The sequence below is a fragment of the Pelophylax lessonae genome, assembly GCF_965119305.1.
Source record: "Pelophylax lessonae genome assembly, chromosome: 2".
Lineage (NCBI taxonomy): Eukaryota > Metazoa > Chordata > Amphibia > Anura > Ranidae > Pelophylax > Pelophylax lessonae.
In genome coordinates this window covers 482,955,982-482,975,888 of record NC_138769.1, presented here as the reverse complement: position 1 = coordinate 482,975,888, position 19,907 = coordinate 482,955,982, and the positions used below count along the sequence as shown (strand labels likewise).

General features: G+C 36.4%; 1 protein-coding gene across 1 annotated transcript in view; it reads right to left on the bottom strand.

The window, feature by feature from the left end:
- CLYBL (citramalyl-CoA lyase) overlaps positions 1 to 19,907 on the bottom strand; it is a 601,457-nt gene that overhangs the window by 100,164 nt on the left and 481,386 nt on the right. Inside the window, exons 3-4 of the mRNA XM_082244507.1 lie at positions 16,801 to 16,989; positions 3,116 to 3,217 (exon numbers count right to left, since the gene is read on the bottom strand). Of these exons, the coding sequence (XP_082100633.1) occupies positions 3,116 to 3,217; positions 16,801 to 16,989 (291 nt within the window). The remainder of the gene's footprint in view (positions 1 to 3,115; positions 3,218 to 16,800; positions 16,990 to 19,907) is intronic.

Genomic DNA, 19,907 nt, shown 5'->3' with positions numbered 1-19,907 from the left:
ATGTGGCAGACCAAAGTCAACCTGTACAATTGTTTGTTGAAAAGTGCATGTTTATGTCACAAACAGACATTTCTGGTACCAGCCTCATTGCAGAGATACAATTATGTCCAGAAAATCCAGTTGTGAATGTTTTGTTTTATCACAGGATCAGTTGACCAGGGTTTGTCTACAGAAGTCACTGTATTTGTATAGATGTGTGACTATTTCCCAATTCAATTATTATTGGTCAGAATTGGACAAAAAACTTTATTGTGTCTATGGATTATACGATGGCTCATAATTTACAAGTGATGCAACAGATTACAAAGTTTTCAAATGACAGTGCGTACTTTAGAACATAAGTAGCATTAATTATCTCAAAATGTATTTTTTAGCATACTGGGAAAATCTTGGCTATCATTTCCTTCACAGTACCAGGACATTCCCAACATCATGCATGTATAACACTGCAGCACTATACAGTAGACCAGGCAAAGAAGTGTGGCCAAAGCCGTTTTCTATAGTGTAGCATTTGGGGAAGCTCTGCCATCTTCGTCATGAAGTGAGATAATATTCATAGCAAAACAATGGTGGGTGGAAGCTAAGAAAGGTAAAACAAACTATTAAAGTTTAGAGTACTCTAACAGGCAGTATTCCAAACCCTGATGTTGCCTTAAAGGGGTTGTAAACCCTTTTTAAAAAAAAAAAAAAAAAATAACTAACATGCCTATACTTACCTGTTCTGTGCAGTCGTTTTGCGCGAGGCAGCCCTGATTCGCTTCTTCTGGGGTGCCTCACTGATGCTCCAGGCCCCGCCTCTTCATCGGGGGACCCCACAGAAAACCACTTTCCCTGGGGGCAACCGTGCGGGCTCACTCCCGAGTCCCATTGCTGCGCCCATTGATTTCGTCAGCGGGATTTTGCCCCGCGTCACTAGATTTGACTGACCGCAGCGCGAGCCAATGGCTCCTGCTGCTATTAATATGTCCCATGAGGAGAAAAACAGCGGCTGGATCTGCTGGGCTCGAGCACATCACTGGATCAGATCGGGCTCAGGTAAGAAAAAAAGGGGGTGTCTGGGGGGAGCTGTAGCACAGAAGTTTTTTGTAACCTTCATGCATATAATTAAGGCTTTACAACCATTTAAAAGTGGAATTCCAGGAATTCAGCCACTTTTTAAAAAGTGCAGGCACACAATGAATTAAGTCCAAGGAGATGCATAACATCTCTTGAACATGTCTCTATTATTTATATCTGAAAGGTTGCTTACAATGACAGTGAGAGAGGAGAGAGAAGCAGAGGGCAGCTATGGCTGCCCCTAACCTCTGATGCCCATTGCATTTTGTGAATGAGTTCAGATAATACAAAGGCTTCTGTGATTGGGCAGGAGGAGCTGCACTGACTCTAATATTGAAGATGCTTAGACCTGAAGCATCAGCATGGGGCTCCCAGAAATACAGGGATTGCTATCTTCAGGGAGTGCAGTAAAACTGTCAGATGTATATAACAGAGATGATCCCGGGGAATGAATGTCCTTGGACTTAACTCATTGTGTGCCTTCACTTTTTACAAAGGAGCTCAATTCATGCAATTCAGCTTTAAAATGCAAGGTTACCAATAGATAGAAGGCACATTTTAATGCATGAAAATAAGAATGCATTTCGCAATGTTGATGTCTCAGTTGCAGTCAGCACACCTTTGTAAGGAAATGCAAATAAAACATTGTTATTAATGAACAAAAACTATTTTTTCAAATAAAAGTCCCTAAATGCACTATGGTAATTAGTAGCGATTATATATACCTAGAACCCATGCAAGATCTTCAAAAAAATCAATATGCAAAAACTGGAGCGTGCAAACTCTGTTGCAGCTCAGTATAGAAACCAATTAGCTTCCAGGTTTTATTGTCAAAACTTAATTGAACAAGCTAAAGTTAGAAGTTGATTGACTAACATGCACAGCTTTAGTAAATCTCTCCACTAACAATGGGTTAACATATTAGGGAAACCTACATGCACTATACTAATGTCTCACATACCCTGAAAATATAATTGAATCTGGTCATTCTATTGCTTAATGTAAGTAAGATACAAGTATGAGGCAAATGTCCCGGTGAGGCAGACCAAACTATTAAAATGAGCTTCAAGCAGTAGGGACTGTGTCTGGAGTATTATCCGTTTAACAGGTGCCAGCAGAGCTTTAGGGCTTGTAGACAGCAGCATGGACACTTAGGGAAATGGTTGGTATGCCTTACTGGAATGAACACAGACTGCATTGTGAGGTTACTTTTATGCTACAGTCCTAGTTCATGTCAATGATTTCAACCTATTAGCACTGTTTCTACTTTTCTAATTAAAAATAGATGCTTACACAGCCCTAGAATTAGAAAAAGGAACATTCATTATAATATATCTGGTAGCATGAAGATAAATGCTGAAAAGTTTTTTAAATCCCAGCCAAGTTAACACATTTATGACATATTTGGTCGGAAAAAAATGTATTACAAAATATAGGAACAAATTAGGACAATTAAATAAACACAATATTCTATATTCTATATTGCTATAAACTTTTGAATACAATTTGTGTACATGCTGCACATCGTGGTTATCAAAAATTTAATGCAGCATGCAATGTTACATTCAGCTAAAGATGTAGTTTACATTCCAAGAGAATTTTCCCTTAGCACAGTGAATGAGGTAAAACGCACTTTGTAAAGATTACCCAATTTTGTGCAAGAAACACAAAAACAAAACTGTATATTTGCTTGCACATGATTTAATGATTGAAGGCATTACAAAAATCCAAAGTTAGCCTTCTATTTCTAAAGCTCCATTTAATTCACCAAATGAACAGCCTATTTGCCTTTAGTAAATCAACCCAAAAAGTGAATGCAAGTTGGAAGTATAAATAATGTGAAATGTAAAGTACACGCAATGAGTGGTAAAATGCATGGTAATTACTATTGACATGCACTTTGATGTGTTTACATCATTTTTAATAGAAATCACATCAGGAAAAGAAAAACCCCAAAATGCAGATGTAAATGGGCCCTAGAGGGTTGTGCAGTAACTCACAGCAACCAATCAGAATCCATCTTGGAGTGGCAACTGTATATTTGCTTTTGTACACGTACCTTAAAGTTCAGTAGTCCTATGGCAGTTTCCACAAAAGTGACCAAATAAATTGGCTGTGAAGGCGTTCTACCTTTTAAATGGTGTAGATACTTTTCTGTGAACTGAAATGAAAAACAATTTATTCATTCCTTTATTATTTTCTAAAAAATAAAGATGTAATTTAGAGTAATAGAAAGTGTAAAGAATTTGGGCAACTATATTAGAAAAACAACAAAGCTCGCTATAATATCATGCACATGGAATCACAATAAATAGGTGTTAGCAAATGACAGTAAAGGCTAACTACAATGATGGTATTCTTTAACACCTTTGGATCTGGAGGTAAAGTATACCTTGGTGCCCAGAATCCTTGACAGTTTTGCCTTTTGTTAGGTCAGCTTACACTTTTTTAAGCATCTCTCTCTATTAAAGAAAATATCACTTTGATTTTTCAAGGACAGGCAATTTATTATACCTGAAAATAGTTATATACTCTTTTTTGTATATCTTTTGTCAATTTGAAGTGCTAACCCCTAAATGTAGCCATTTAAACTATTTACTTACCATTAATAAACTATTAACATATTTCGTCTTCGGTGTCGATTGAAATAGCAGTATTGGCAAATCTAGCTTTAAAGCATAATTCTGGCTCAATTGTTTTACGTTTTGGACAGAGAGTATACATTTATGACAGGTGTTTTGTTTTTTTTTTTCCTTTCTCTGATCCCAATGGGTTGATTATCTCTCACTGCCTGTCCCTGTAAAGTCCCTACATGAATTGGAGGTTGGCATCAACACCAGGACAAGAAGGCATGGACTGCAATAAAACACAATCATCTTGTTAGTTACGTGGCTTCTTAAGTCACATCCAGGTGACGGAGCTTGCGCTGTTTGGATTGCACGCCGATACCCCACGTGGAGGAAGGCGGCTGGCGGCCATAACAAACATTGCTATGATCGCTGGGTGCTGGTTCAGCCACAGGAATTTGTGAGTTTTATTCTTACCTGTATTTTAAGCATTTTACTATTAAAACAAGGTTACTCTATGTGGAGCATGCTCAATCTCTTTTTCGGAATAAAACACTGGAACCAAGGAAAGCAACAGAGGAGAGAGGACTTGGGAGTCTGCCTATACACAGTGTTGGTCCAAGCTAACCCACTAAAATTGGGTCTTAAGGTCTAGCGAGTGTCAGTTGGAGCAGGTGAGACACCTGGGAGAACGCACTTTTTAATGCATGATTGGAGCACTGTTGGGAGATGGATTCATATCACTGAGCACTACAGTGGACTTTTTTTTTATTGATTTAGGATTTATTTTACCAGAAAATATTTGGTTTTGTGAATATTATTTATTTTATTTGCATGGAAGGAGTAGCTTTGTATTTTGTGATTAGTGGCTAGGCATTTATTCTAATAGCTCTTTGAGGATACCTAGCACCCATATTTCATTACAGTTACACTTCTGTCTTGATACAGGAAACAGTTAAACCTGAGTCAGGTTGGCAGCTGATATGGCAGACACAAAACTGACATTATGGTGCATGAATCTGCATTAGCTGGCAGAGGCAATATGAAATACGTCCGGAAGTTTTTGTATTGCAACGCATTATTATATTAAAACACAGGACTTAAAATAAAGTCCTGTAGAAAAAGGGAGATTGACTTACTTTCCTTGCATGTTATTCCTTGCAAAGTGATGCTTTACCTCATTTTCTAAGCTCTGGAGCAAGTGCACTTGCAGTGCGCAGCATATTTTATTACTTTAGTAAATAAACCCCAAAGTCTACTTTGTTTGGATGCAAAGTTACAGACTGAAGTTACAAAGGAGTTAAAGTAGACAAGGTGTACCCAGCCTTTTGAAGAGTGGGGGTCACATAAGTGATTTAGTAACTGGTCATAGGCCACAATGAACTATGGGGTTTTATCCCCCCCCCAAACCACAACAAACAAGCCCTTGCTGTCCTGAGCCCCCTATAAAGCTGTGTTCACACTGATGCACTCCAGTTTACCAGCATTGTAGGTGTAGTGCAGTGCACCTGCAGCTTTCCTGTGGGTTAGCTGCACTGAGACAGACGTCTGCTACATCTTGCGGTGTGGTGCGCGTTCTGAAAATGCAACAAAACTCCTGCATTCAGGATTTTTGGTACGCTTTCAGAAAGCGCACCAAACCTGCAGGGTGTAATAGAAGTCTATGGCTCTTTGCAGCTAACCCCGCATGAAAGCCACAGGTGCTATAAGTCTCTTGCAAAAGTGCAATGTATGAGATGTTTAATACACTGACCTTTTCCTCTTCCAGCTTCTGCTAGCATTGCTCTCAGGCTGCTAGAAAGGTCCCAGCCAAAGGTATCACTCTACTTGGGACAGAAAACTACACTACAGAGGAAGCATTGGTTTATGAGACTCCTGGTCCCTCCACGACTGCCTGCTTCCTCTGCTGCTGGCACCAGCTCCATGCACTCTGATGCTTTGGGATGGGAATTCAGCAACCTGTTGATCATGTTCTGGGCTTGATGACCCACCATCCCAGAGCATGAGCATGTACTTACCTGGCTTGAGGTTGTGAGCCACATCAGGGGGTTCCCCAGGCCACGGGTTGAGCACCCCTGAAGTAGAACTTTCCTAAGGAAAACACGAAGGCTACCATTGTTGACTTCTCTTATTGCATTGCTAGTTGCCTGGCTGTCATGCGGAACCCCGGATTTCAATATTCTGAGACTTTGATTCTGTCCTTATCTGTACACTTGTTCCACATCAGATGTTTTTCTGAGTTTCATGTCCTATTCCAGTCCTATGGCTCATTAATGATTAAAACCAGAGAATCAGCATTAGAGCCAGAAAACTACTATTTTCAAAAAGAGGTCAGCACGGACAGCCCTCATTTCTCTCACAGTCAAGGTTTACTTTAAAGAAGAAATGAACTGTGGGAACTATGCACAAAAAAATGCAAGCAAATGATAAAGATTGTCGCCGTTATTGCCTGTGTTCTTTCTGCAGTTGATCCTTTCCCTATTACTGACTTACAATGCCTTGTTCTGCATTGTGTCTGAGTGTGGAGGCAGCCATCATTGTAGAGACAGGGTTTCTTCATGTAAGAGCCTCCAACAAGGAGAACTGGGAGAAGCACAGTAATGACATCATCTAATCCCAAGACTAGCAGTCAGAAGCTGCAGTGTCTTAGATCTCACACTGCAGATATACAGCTATAAGGACCAAGGCACAGGAGCACCTAGGCACCTATGCATATCAGGAAATGCACTATTTTATTTCATAGGAAATTTATGACAAATGGTACATTTTTGTTCAGAGCAATGGTAAGGCACAATAAACATTTATAAAAGTTCACTATAAAAAAGTAAGTCAGGTCCACTTTAAGACTCACTTTCTGCATATTAGCAGCTACATAGAAAATATACATAATGTAACAGAATGCCTGCACCTGTAATAGTTATCTTCATGGTGGTATTGCATGAAGTCAGAGCAGATCAAGGTGTCATGCTAAGTAAAGTCATGCATTCATGCAATCTTCTATGTGATTATCAGATATGATGATAACAGAGTTTAAAGTGTCCCTATCCTTCCAGTACCTCTATCATTACTGATACTGTTTTCTGCAATGTGATAGGGTTAGAGAAAATATAGCAATCTTGTATGAAGGGCATCCTAATATATTAGTTATCTAGTCATTTTCAGGTTTCCGTATAAGTGATAGCCTACCTGTAGTAAAACTTCATATTGGGCTATTTCAGCTGCTGGAAGTGTAGATTGTTCCCATTTTTAATTATTTATTATTAATAATTAATAGGAATAACAATAATAATAGTAACAATAATAATTAATTACAGTACACAGCAATTCTCAATGACCAGCATAAATAAAGCAACGTTCATAATGCATCATCAATGGGAATGTTCCTATTTACTGGAAGATAAGAAATGTCTACAGGTACAATAAAGTTCTTTATGAAAAAAAAAAAAAAAACAGGCAAAAATGACAGGTTTGTCCAATTCATTTTTTTCAAGAAATATTCAGCCATTGATGGATATCAAAGGAACTGAGAATTTTAATCATCTCTCTATTCAATCTCAGTTGGGTAAATCATATCTAAGAGATTTGCATAAATATAAACCATCAAAGACTTTTCATCTTCAAAGGGGGTTTCAAGACCCTATAAGCTTTGTACTGTAATCATCACAGGTCACAACCCTGCAGGAACAGGGCTGCTATGGCAACATAAAAAACTAATGCTTAAGGCTTAGCATAATATTCTGACTAATAGAAAGGAAACTCATTCTAAAAGCTGGCAGCCTATTTACCAGAAGCTGGATTAGAGGTGTTAGTTCTTCCCCTTTTAGCTTTTTCCCCACAGCCCCCCTTCTCCATCACTTGAACCATCCCCTCTTTCACCAAATCAAAACATCACATCTCTGAAATACGTAAAATATCCATCCTCTAAAATACAAGCTAATTAAAGAACACACACAAAGGAACAAAAATGAATAACTCAAACTTAAAAAAGAAGATGATACAAACCGCCACAATAAATATTGCAGAACATTCTTGCAATAATTACAATTTTTTTTTTTTTTTTTTACCTCAGTCGACATAACTGATAAACACAGCACATGTTACGCTGGGGCTTGGGACTTTTGTTCTATGGTAGAAGGTCTTAGCACAGAAGAAAATGGTCTCCTCCCTGCTGATTTTAAGCCTGTACAACATACATTATCATACCACCTGGAAATATGAGAGCGGCTTACAGAAGAGAACATCTAAAATGTTACATTAGCCTTTCCACCAAAAAAATCTTTAAATCTTACAAAGAATTTAACTCGTTCTTCACTGACACATAATATTTACTTAGTGATAAAACTTAAAAGGTGAGCTTCAGGGCACCTTTCAATTAATATTTTTTTTTTCTCTGCAAAAAGGGGACAATTAAATGTTTCCGGCCAGGCAAAGTGAGGAGGTGTTGGGGAGGGGGTGATAGAAGAAGAAAAAAAAAACACAAAGAGATTGGGGAGGGGATGAAGTAGCAGCCTTCAGCACTTCTTTCAATTCCAGTGCACACCCAATAGTGTGCGAGGAAGAATGCCCACTGTTCAAGATTTGTGGGAGAATTGTCCCATGACAAAAGAGGTAGAGTTACGCTTGTTATTCTCCAATAAGCCATGCCAGTCAAACAAGTACCCATACTTAGGACAAAAGGAAAGCAAGGGATTGTAGCACAAAAGAAAACAAGTAAGCCCATCTTTCAGTTGTGCATCAGCTTCCAGGTTTTATGCTTTGCATAAATAAAAATGAGAGAATAAAAAAAAAAGGATGTCTGGTGTAATAAAAAAAAAAAAAAATCTCTTCACTTCAATAAAAAAAGAATTAGTTTAAAAAAAGGTGTTAAAATGTGTAACACATTCTTTAGATGAAAGGCTTTTCAGTGAATTGAGTGGCGGAAAGAGAAAGGAGAGAGTGCGGAGAGGAGGAGGCAGGCACCCAAAGCTGATTTTTAAAAATTTTCTTTGCTAAAATTATCTTAGACATAAAGGTTAACCACAAGAAAGGAGGGGAATGTGTTTTTCCTGGCTAGGAAGGGGTGAGGAGGAAAAGCTTAGAAGGGGCGGCCAATTTATAGATATATTAAATTAATTCCTTAACCCCTAACTGAAAGAAGAGGAATGAAAGCCATTGCAAGGCAGACTGAAGCTCGGACGTAACAGGCAGAACACGGCTTTGGAACATGAGCAATGGTAGCAAACTCTGCCCAGGTGAAAAGTCTAAAGGCAGTCTGGGAGTGTCTGCACTGAGTTAGTAAGTAACCCCATGTAATGATTTGTAATAGCTGTAAAGCAAATCTTCTAAGCTCTTGTGAACAGCTCTTTTTTATACATCTAATGTATGTATATACTGTATGTCATGTTCTTAGTTTAACCAGCTAATTCTTGAGGCCAATGTTACTAGAGTAAAAATGAAATAATAGAATGTAGTGCTCATAATATCCTGTTAAAAGGTCTTGATGTCATCTGATCTGACATGTAGCTGTAACCAAAATGTGAAAAACTTTAACTGATTGAGCCAAGCCTCAATGAAACTGAACATAAAACATATTACATAAGCCTGGTGGTAGAAATACGGCCTTTTTTTATTCCTGGGTTGTTCCTTTTAATCAGCATTACTTTACCTGCAATAGTTAGTAAAGGACTAACATTAAGAATACCTAAACCTCAATATGCATAACTAAACAGAAAAGGCATGTTATTGAATGCAAGGATAAGTGTAAAATGTTCCCTGGAACCTGTATGAATATGAATGTATTCGGCAATCATTAACCTCTGGGAAATGGCAATTCATGTTGCCCAGTGGGGTAATGGCAATGCTCTAAAAATTACCAAATATGTAAAATAGTTTGTATAATGCTTTTTGAAGATACTATAAAATCCAATCCAATCTAGAATTTGCAACACCTTATGCAAGTACACAAAAATAAAATGTCTTTATAGCGATGGAAAATGTGTATCCTGCTACAATAATACACTGTTTATATGTGTATTTGTAGTTGGGGAAAAAAAACTAATCCTGAGAATGCAAAAAAATTACCTGATGCATTCATTTATGGAAATTTTAATATTCCGCATAAAACATAACAATATTCTAATATAAAACTTCATAAAGGTTTTTTAATAAAAGGCAAAAAAACCCCTCATCTTTGTTATACTAATAACACAAATACCTTAAACTTCTAACTCTCTTAAATTTTAAGTCACCATGAAAGGCTTCTGTTGACACTCAGCTACATATTGTAGTTTAGATATTTTAAAGTAATATATAAATAATAATGTATAATAATTCTGAACGTGAATGAATAATTGTCAATATTTAGGCAACCTTCTGCACCTTGACTCAAATGAATAGGCCATAACATTTTTGTTCAGGCTGTCATAATATGCTATGCATTCAGATATAAACATATTAGGATTGGTTCTATATGTTGTGAACCAACCAATAACATAAAGGCCAAGCCAATGCAAATAATTTACTAACAAAGGCACAAAAAACGACATTGCCTTCTGGAAAATCTGGCATCACTAACAGATTAGCAAACCACTAGTGCACATTGCAGGCGATTGGCTAGTGACTAATGTAAAACACAGCAGGTTCTTATTCTGCTGAACCCAGACACAGTGCTGTGACCTGCAAAATATAATTCAAGGCTAGAGAAATAATATGAAGCTGTAGGTTATACGTAACACTATGTTATATTAAAATATTTAGACAGATTAAAAAGGAGGTAATATGTCCAATGTCTGCACATAGTAAACACTGCAATATGGCACATTCAGGCTTGTGGCCCACTAAAAAAAATCACTTGACAATGGAAATCGTTATCTGTTTGTGTTTGCAATGAAAAGCAAGGAAAACAATGCTTGTATATTACAATGACTTTTTTGTATAAGATACATCTGTGGACCCAAAACAAAATTAACATATCATTGTCTAGTTATAGGGTTCACCAAATGTTAACAACAGTACCAGAAAAAGATGGAAAAATTAAGTTAAACTGCAAACTAAAAGAACAAAGTATGTATTTAATTTGTACTAGTAACAGGTAAACCCCAATATAACTATATAATAATAATAATTTTTAGGTTTACACAACCTTTCTTAGAATCTTACATTCATTTCTCAATGTAGAGTAGTCATTTTTGTGGTGCCGCATGCACTGGGCTTCTTAAATTTGTATATAGAAGATAACTGAAATGTGCACTATATTTAACTGTAATGTGCCATAGGTACATAGGATGCCTTTATATTCTTTACATGGCATCATAAAAATGACATGCTGCAATTAATTTGCTAGTTATAATTTCTTTTGTGCAATTAGATTATTTACACGTTTTGTAAAGACATTTGACATGCCACTTAACATTTCCAGGATTTTATTGGCTGAAAACGCAGTCATGAAACACAAACACACCTGTCAGCAATTAAAAAAAGAAGAAGTAGGGAACAGTTCAGGAAATAATATCTGTGCTAATTAAAACACTAGTTAAAAGCTTCCTGTTTGCTCTCACAGGTGCCCTGAGAAGTGACCCTGTCCTTTTTTTTTTCCTTTATAGCCATTTTGTCTCTTATGTTGATGTGTTCTCTTGACTATATTGATGTATGATATTGCACCTCTCTAAGAAGACATATTACAAGGTCTTGAACTGACTTTGAATTCATTGAGTAGCTGTGATGACAATTAATAACCGGTCACTTTGTCATACTTTTTGGCATAATGATTAATACAGCAAATATGTATAAAAAGATTAGCATTTTTATGTGCGTCAATTGAAAGCTGACTAAACATTTTATTTTAAATGTCAATTGTAATCATTGTCCCACTGATAAAAAAAACCTTGTTCATGCAGGTTTAATATTTAGAGCAACATGTTTCTGTGTCTGGATTAATATTACAAAATCCCCACTGGATGTGACCATGTTGAATAATCATCTGCAACACCCAGACAGTGCTTCTTCATGCTGCCACTTTGCAAAATTTCCACAAAAGGGAAATTTAAATAAAGGAAAAAACTTACATTTTTTTAATGATGGTTTTTCAGAAATGCTAGCATGGATTTTAAAGGTAAAATTATTTTTTTAAACCACTATGTTTTTTCTCACAGGGGGCAGATTTGGATAAAAGAGGTTACAATGTTAGTTTTATTTTTCTCCATTTCAAACACAGTAATGCAATAGACAATCTCCTGCTTACAGAGTGTGCTGGGATTTCTAGTTCCTCAACAGTTAAGTTCTTAAGTAGTACTTAAGTATGCTATATAATAAATTAAAGCTACTGGCCAGTAATAGTTATTTAATAAAACATTGCCTAACATGATGGACTTGGCAATTAAATGGCGCAATGCGCAGTGAAGCCTTGTAACCAGTAGCAACCAAAGGTTCTCTTTAGAGGTGAGATGGTTTATATGCTGGAGCTTGCTTATACAGCATTTGACACAATAACTTGCTCTTTTGGGTTGTCATTTCAATAGCTGGTTGTTTTGCAATGACAGGCCATAAGGTGTGCAATATTGCCTACTCTATAGTAATTGCATTATAAGTTACTTATTAGTTCTATATCTGGACACACAGCAATAAGTGATATATACTGGGTCAATGTGTGGAGCTATGAAATTATTGCATATAGCCTTATAGATTAAAAAAAAAAAAAAAGACAAATGAGACTAATATAATATTTCCTATAAATTGTTGTGTTATTTTGTCAATTAAAATAAATATAGTTTATATACGTGAAAAAACTGAACAAATATTGTCTGTTGATGCAAAAGAATCATCTCTAAAGCACTGAATTGCTCATGAATGCAAACTCAAACAATAAAAACTGCTCATCAGATTTATATTTGAGATTCAAATTTCAGCAAAACTTTCTGTGTGTATATAAAGCCAGAACCCACTATGCTTTTCTTAGTGTCTAACATGCTTGAGGTCAGCACTGTGTTTTGATAAAAGCTCAATTGTTATTGGCATTGTATATAAAAAAAAAAAAAAAAAGAATCATATAGTTTTGGAGCTCATCTTTGTTATACAAGTGACATTTTGGGTTTAATGGTAATTTTTTCCAATGTGGAGAATGTGTTACATGGGTATGCTTATTCAAATACATTTGAAATGTACATTCCTATATGACCATCAAATTCTTTAGTTTATACTTCTTAAAATTTTAGTATGTAACATGATCAGCAAAAAGTATTTATGATATATCTTTTAATAAAACGAATACATAATTATAAAGAGACAAATTAAAAAAATGTTTTCTACTATCTAGCAAACCAAAGCAATTGGAGTTATTTGTAAGCTTGGTCCAAATAAATTGAGGGATAAATTCATATGCAGCAGCATGGCTAATAATATCACACTAAACTTATTTTACTTTCAAGTTATAAACTTATCCCATGTCAGAGCCCTATTATGAAGTGGTATAAATTCAGTTCTGGTCTATTTTCAAAGTAAATCTATACTGGGAAAAATAAAACTGCTATTAGTGACCTCCTTCTGAAATGCTAGATAACTGGCTGCCTCTGGCCTTTCTGAGTTACTGACCTGGAACACATACTATATAAAGTCACGATTCCTGGGTCAGTGACTCAGAAAGTCAACAACAACCATAAATAGCATTTTCAAAATAAAGTTTAGCAATAACAGACATTTTCTTAATATGGGTTTTCTTTAACATAGATGCAGTGACAATTTATGTTAGGTCAAAATATCATGTTTTGACTGTTTTAGCTTGTGCTGTATAGGTTTACTTAATTTTTTTCTATATTAAAATGAATATATTATATTCATTTTATTCTATATTATATGAAAATATTATATGAAAATATGTATCACACAAGGGTACTTGCACCTCAAAGTGCTATTTTAATTATTGGTGGAGTGTGGTGGGCCCCAAAGCCCATTTTTCAATTGTGGGCTTCACATATCCTAGCTCTGTTCTGACTACCTTGGAAAGTTGAGTTTCCTAGACCTCCTGTTGAAATAAATAAACTCAACAGTCCAACACAACGAGTGATACCCCTCTTGTAGTGTCCAAGGAAGATATGCAGGCCTGGGAGCCTAAACATACAGGGTTTTACAACGAAGACCCTGGAAGACATAAAACTCATCAAATGATCTGAATGTTAAAGGACAGTTTTAGATATACAGATCTCGAAGTAATGAAGTGTGTGTGTAAATGAACATAAGATGTTATTCCTTCAGATAAGGATGGCAGTGCAAATATACATTGCTATATCAAATGTTTTAATGAATCCAAGATGGAAACACAGTAGGACAGTTAGGTAAATGGACTGACACAAAAATCTTAAGTACTGCTTAGGTAATATGGGTGAGAGTGTAGACTACTGAAAATAATAATGAAAAAGAAAAGAAAAATAACTACACTTCAGCTAAAAAGTATGATTGGAAAAATCTATATTTTTGTATTTATAAATTTAGACACAAAATATAATATAACCTATTTTAAAGATTGCTGGGATATTTAAAGTGTTTGCTACCCCAACATTTAATATTCCTAATATGTGCCTGCTGTACCATGTACTTGTATTAAAAGTATCCTGTTCTATTTGTAGTGCTTCCTTTGTGTGAAATCCCTAGTGCTCCTGCCAGTCCCTTTGCTTTCCTATTAAAAACTGACCACACTAAGCAGGGGAGCACACAGTGGTCAGTTCTCTAGCTATGCTCAGACTTGTCCTGACCCCCCCCCCCCCCCCCGCACAGCCTTTCACTGGAAAGCTCAGTGTATTGCTGTTTCGTCTCTTCCCCAGCTCTTATGCAGTGGAAAAAAAAAGTTAAAAAGGTATTTCTAATATTTTTTTACTATCCGTACACAAATGTTTTGCCTTTCATTTCAATTTTAAACCAAATGGGTTGTTTTACAAAATGATTGTTTACAATCACTTTAAGTCACTGGTGAAATTCTTTAGCAATACACATTTTGGTGGTACCGAAAACATTCTTTATGTATCACAATAAAGAAGTGTTTTTGTAATGTAGTACAATACCAAGTAAGGTCCTTAAATTATCTACTTGTTACTTGCCAAATATCCCTGATTTCTTGGCATGAAGTTTTAGAAATTGGTACCTGGAAAATATACTTTAACCACTTAAGGACCGGAAGGTTTTGCCCCCTTAATGACCAGGCCATTTTTTGGGACTCGGCACTGCGTTACTTTTACTGACAATTGCAGGGTTGTGCGATGCTGTACCCCTACAAAAAATTATATCCTTTTTTTCCTACAAATACAGCTTTCTTTTGGTGGTATTTTATCACCTGTGCGATTTTTATTTATTGCGCTATAAACAAAAAAAGAGCGACAATTATGAAAAAAAAAAAAACAATATTTTTCACTTTGTGCTATATAACATTCCAAAAAAAAAAAGAAATTAAAAATCAAATTTTTTCATCCTTCTAGGCCAATTTGAAAATTTAAAAATCCCAATAAGCATATTTTAATTGGTTTGCGCAAAAGTTATTGCGTCTACAAACTAGGGGAAAGATTTATTTATTTTTTAATAGTATTGGCGGCGATCCGCAATTTTTAGCGGGACTGCGACATTGTGGCAGACAGATTGGACCCCTAACTGACATTTATGACACTTTTGGGGGGACCAGTGACATTACTACAGTAATCAGTGCTAAAAAATATGCCCTATTACTATAATAATGACACTGGCATTGAAGGGGTTAACCCATGGGGTGATCAAAGGTTTAAGTGTGAGCCCAGGGGAGTGTTTTCTAACTGTATGGGGGAGGGACTTGTGGAATCAACACAGAGACCTGTGATCCTAAATAGGATTCCAGAGAGGACAACGGTCTGCTGTGTTTACAACAGCAGACCGTTGTTCTCTCTCCACAGGGAGCGATTGCGGATGCCCTGCAGCAATCGTGCCTGCCGGCCCTGTGGATCGGCTTCCCCACTGCCTAATGGGGGCGGGTACGCACCTCCGGCGGCATTGGCATGCCCCCAGAAATGCTCCAGCGAACTGCCGTACAGGTACGGCGGTTCGCGCAGCTAAACCAGCCTACCGCAGTATATTTGCGATTAGCAGTCGGCAAGTGATTAAGTAGCTTTGCAAAATAATCCCTGTTTTCGGAATATTACATTTTTACAAGTTAAATTTATATTATTATGACATCTGATTGTTTAAAGATGTTTGCTTTTGCATTTTAAGAAATGTTGTGTACAAACTTAGACTAAGATACAGACAACCTACACATACAGTACATGCACACACACTAGTGTGATGACTTTGGCACCAAATTACATTTTTAACACTGCATAGGGGTGTCAATATAAAGGGTTAACCAAAGAATTGTAGCTCCCACTTTACAAACTTCCATGTCCACACTGTAAAAACAAATCTGTTTGTTATTGTTTAGGAAAACTCATTATATATTTAAGGTTGTCATACTTCTGGAAAGGACCTGCTGGCTGGGGGTCCTGCATCATATCCAGACATGGTTGCCAAAGTATGTAGACGTTTTGGGAACAGTCTGTACTGTTTTGATGCATTTAAATTTGAAGCAATATAAATACAATAAATTTGTAATATCCCAGTAAATATTTTATTATGGTGTTGTAGCATGCAATGGCCCTCTGAGAGCTTACCATAACTAGCCGAAATTCATTGGTTTAACGATTGTATGGCCCTGTAAACTAACATGTTTACAACTTAATTATACATTAAATGTATTATACCAAACAATAAATGGATCATTAAACTAGAAGACAATTTTCTTTTAAGTTGTTGAATTTTGATTTTGATCCCTGATGTGCCCACGAATCTCAAACTACACAGAAAGCCCCTCCCCCCACTTTTTATTTATATTTAGAACCTTAAATATTTTTATTGTATATGTAAAAATATCACAACACTTAGGAGATAATGAGGCTTATTTACTAAGGTATTTGAGAATGTTCACACAATAAATTGTGTGAATATTCACTTCAATTACCTAATCAAGTGCAGATGAAATGAGTAAACATGGATTTTCTTCTCACAAGACTGGATAATTGAAGTAAATCTTCACACAATTTATTGTGTGAACATTTTCAAATCCTTTACTAAATCAGGCTTATTGTTTACTGAGCGAGGTTTGCTAGGTTAGAAGATATTGCAAACAACTGAATGAAGGGGCTGTGGAACTCACCCAATTTATCTCTTCAGCAGACTCCACTTTGGGGAGCATGATACAGGATGGCAAGACTCTTGACTGCAAGATGACTTCCAGATCTTCTTCTGCAAGGCCGCTGGTCACAGAGTTCACCCGGACACACTTCTCAGAGTTCCCAAGATCACATTCTTCAAGTGTTTTAACAATATTCTTTCGGGCTTCAACCTAATAGTCATAAATACACAGCTTTAGGTTTCTTGAAGTGTTAATTATAGAAATGTTTTGGCAGAAAATACCAGTTCACTAACTCATGTATGTTTTAAGGTAAGTTTGTAATGGGTACGCCAGCAGTGCATTAAAACCCTGTACTACTGATCTGTTACCTGCTATTTCAATTTATAAGAGGAAAATAGAAAATAAGCAGTAGTCTATTTATGTACTATTCATATTATTACTACTACTAGTAGTAAAAAAATATATCCTTTCATTTTGTCAGATTGTTTCTACCGGTATAGTTCTATGAATAGAAATTCTATTATCACTACTACTGTTTATAATAACAATTATTACTATAACAAACGCAAAAAGGAATTCAAGAAAAAGTAAGCAGGTGCATTACGCAATACATGTTATTTCTATTTTTGTTAGTCTGAAAAGCACAAACATTATCCTAAATGTAGTCTTTGGCATGTATAGAATATACAATAAAATATACCTGCGCCCCTTTGAGGCTGAAACAGCGTACTCCTAACTCCTGGTAATTTAAAAGATTTAAAAAAGACAAAGGGAGTCGCGCTAAAGCATGTGTAGAATCAAAATGTGGCAACTTTTTTTTCATGTATAGAATATGCAACCTCAACCAATGGGGTTGACTAAATATTAGCAAAGAGGCTGTTTGCTTTGCAAGGGAATTTTTTCTTAGCTTAGTGAATATGGTGAACATTTCATTTGCAACGAATAGCCAATTAAGAGCAAGGAAAATTAAAAAAAAGCACTTTTGTTTTCACATGATTGAATGATGAAGGTCAGCATAGCTTCATCGCATTCACTAAGTTAAGGGAACATTCAGTGGAGTCAACACTCTACTCAGGATAAAGCTAGTAATCTCAGCACTGTAATACAACAGTGCTAAATAATGGGCCATAAACTACCCAATAGGTATATTTTATAAAAGGAGTTATACATACAGTCATTTTACCAGATATCCTTCTTATAAGAAGAGTTTAAAAAATAATTTGCACTATTCATTCCATAATTATGGTCAGAAGTACATTTCAAAGTTTCTTTATAATACCAGAACATTCCAAATTTGAATAGATAAAACATTCTTCCCCAGATAATAATTGTATTTTTTTACTTGTGTTTACGTCTGATTACCTCTTTTTATACTAGAATATAGTATATTACTATATAAGATATATTAGATGCTTTAAAAACGTAATATGTTTTTTTTACCTAGAATTTGCCAGGCATTATAAACTTGATGAGCATAAGTGCTAAATATTACATAAGAACAAGAATTCCTAATAGTGTGTTGAAACTGGTGGACTGTCAAAAACTTAAACCCATGTAGGCAGGCAGACAGGGAATAGCAAGCGCAAAATGAGAGCAAGAATAATAAAATTCTACTGCCATACCAATCATCAGGACAACAGAAGTCAGCAGATGTTAAACAGATGAACATAAAACTAGGTAGAAATGCTTTAAAATGTGGCTCCAGTTATGAAGAGTGAGGAAACAGTAGCTTAAAATTGTCAAGCTGGATCTCCCAGATCAGGATCACAGAAAACAGCAGCCTGCGGAGCAATGATTTACAAGGCTAAACCTGCTAGCTAGAACAATACGTAGCTAAACAAAGCTTGGGTTTACCATTTTTTGACAGACTGTGAGCATATCTGGCCAAATAAACACTATGATTGTGTACCAATAATTTTATCAATGTGTAAAATATTGTAATAAAGACTTGCAATGCAAAAGAAAAACTTGATTTTTCCTACAGCTTATCTGTAAAATTATTTTCTTGGAGTACATCACGGGACACAGAGCAGCCATAATAATTACTATCTGGGTTATATGCCACCTATAGGTGAATGGACACTGGCAACCAAAATGACAGGAAGTCCCCCTCTATATAACCCCTCCCATACAGGAAGTACCTCAGTTTTGTAGCGAGCAATAAACATCCCAGAAAAGAGGGTGGGACCTGTGTGTCCCGTGATGTACTCCAAGAAAAGGATTTTACAGGTAAGCTGTACGAAAAATTGAATTTTCTTTATCGTACATCACGAGACACAGAGCAACCATAAGAATTACTATCTGGGATGTCCCATAGCAATGCACTTGAGGGGAGGGGGACACTAAATATGAAAAAACGCCATCAGACGGAAAAGATCTACATAGCTTCCTGCAGCACACTGCGGCCAAATGCAGAATCCTCCCGGGTCCTAACATCCACCTGATAGAATCTAGTGAACATACGTACTGAAGACCAAGTAGTGGCCCTGCAAATCTGAGCCATAGAATCTTGATGGAGAACTGCCCAAGAAGCACCTACTCTTCTGGTAGAGTGTGGTTTTACAGGAAAAGGTGGAACCTTCCCCTTTAAACCATACGCCTGGATAATGACCTGGCGAATCCACTGAGAAATTGCAGACCTATATGCTGCCTGCCCTTTCCTGGGCCCTTCTAGCAGCACAAACAAAAGGTGGATCTTCCAAATCTGCTGACATCTTCAAATAGACCTTAAATGCATGTACTACATCAAGAGAATGTAACTAATTTTTCATCTGCTGTTTGAGGATTATGAAAGAAGGAAGGCAGTATAATGTCCTGATTCAAATGAAAAGCAGACACCACCTTGGGCAAAAACCCTGGGTGTGGACATAGAATCACCCTATCTTGATGTAAGATCAAAAATGGCTCCTTACAAGAAAGAGCCGCTAACTCTGATACTCTTCTAGCTGAAGTTACTGCAACCAAAAAGACTAACTTTCTGGTCAAAAGAACCAGAGGAAAATGCCAAATGGGCTCAAAGGCTGTTTCTGTAGAACTGTAGCACAAAAAGGAGCGCTTAGTACAACAACTGCCTTTGAAGTAAAAACAATAAATCAAAAAAAATATAGATAAATTAATACATGTGAACA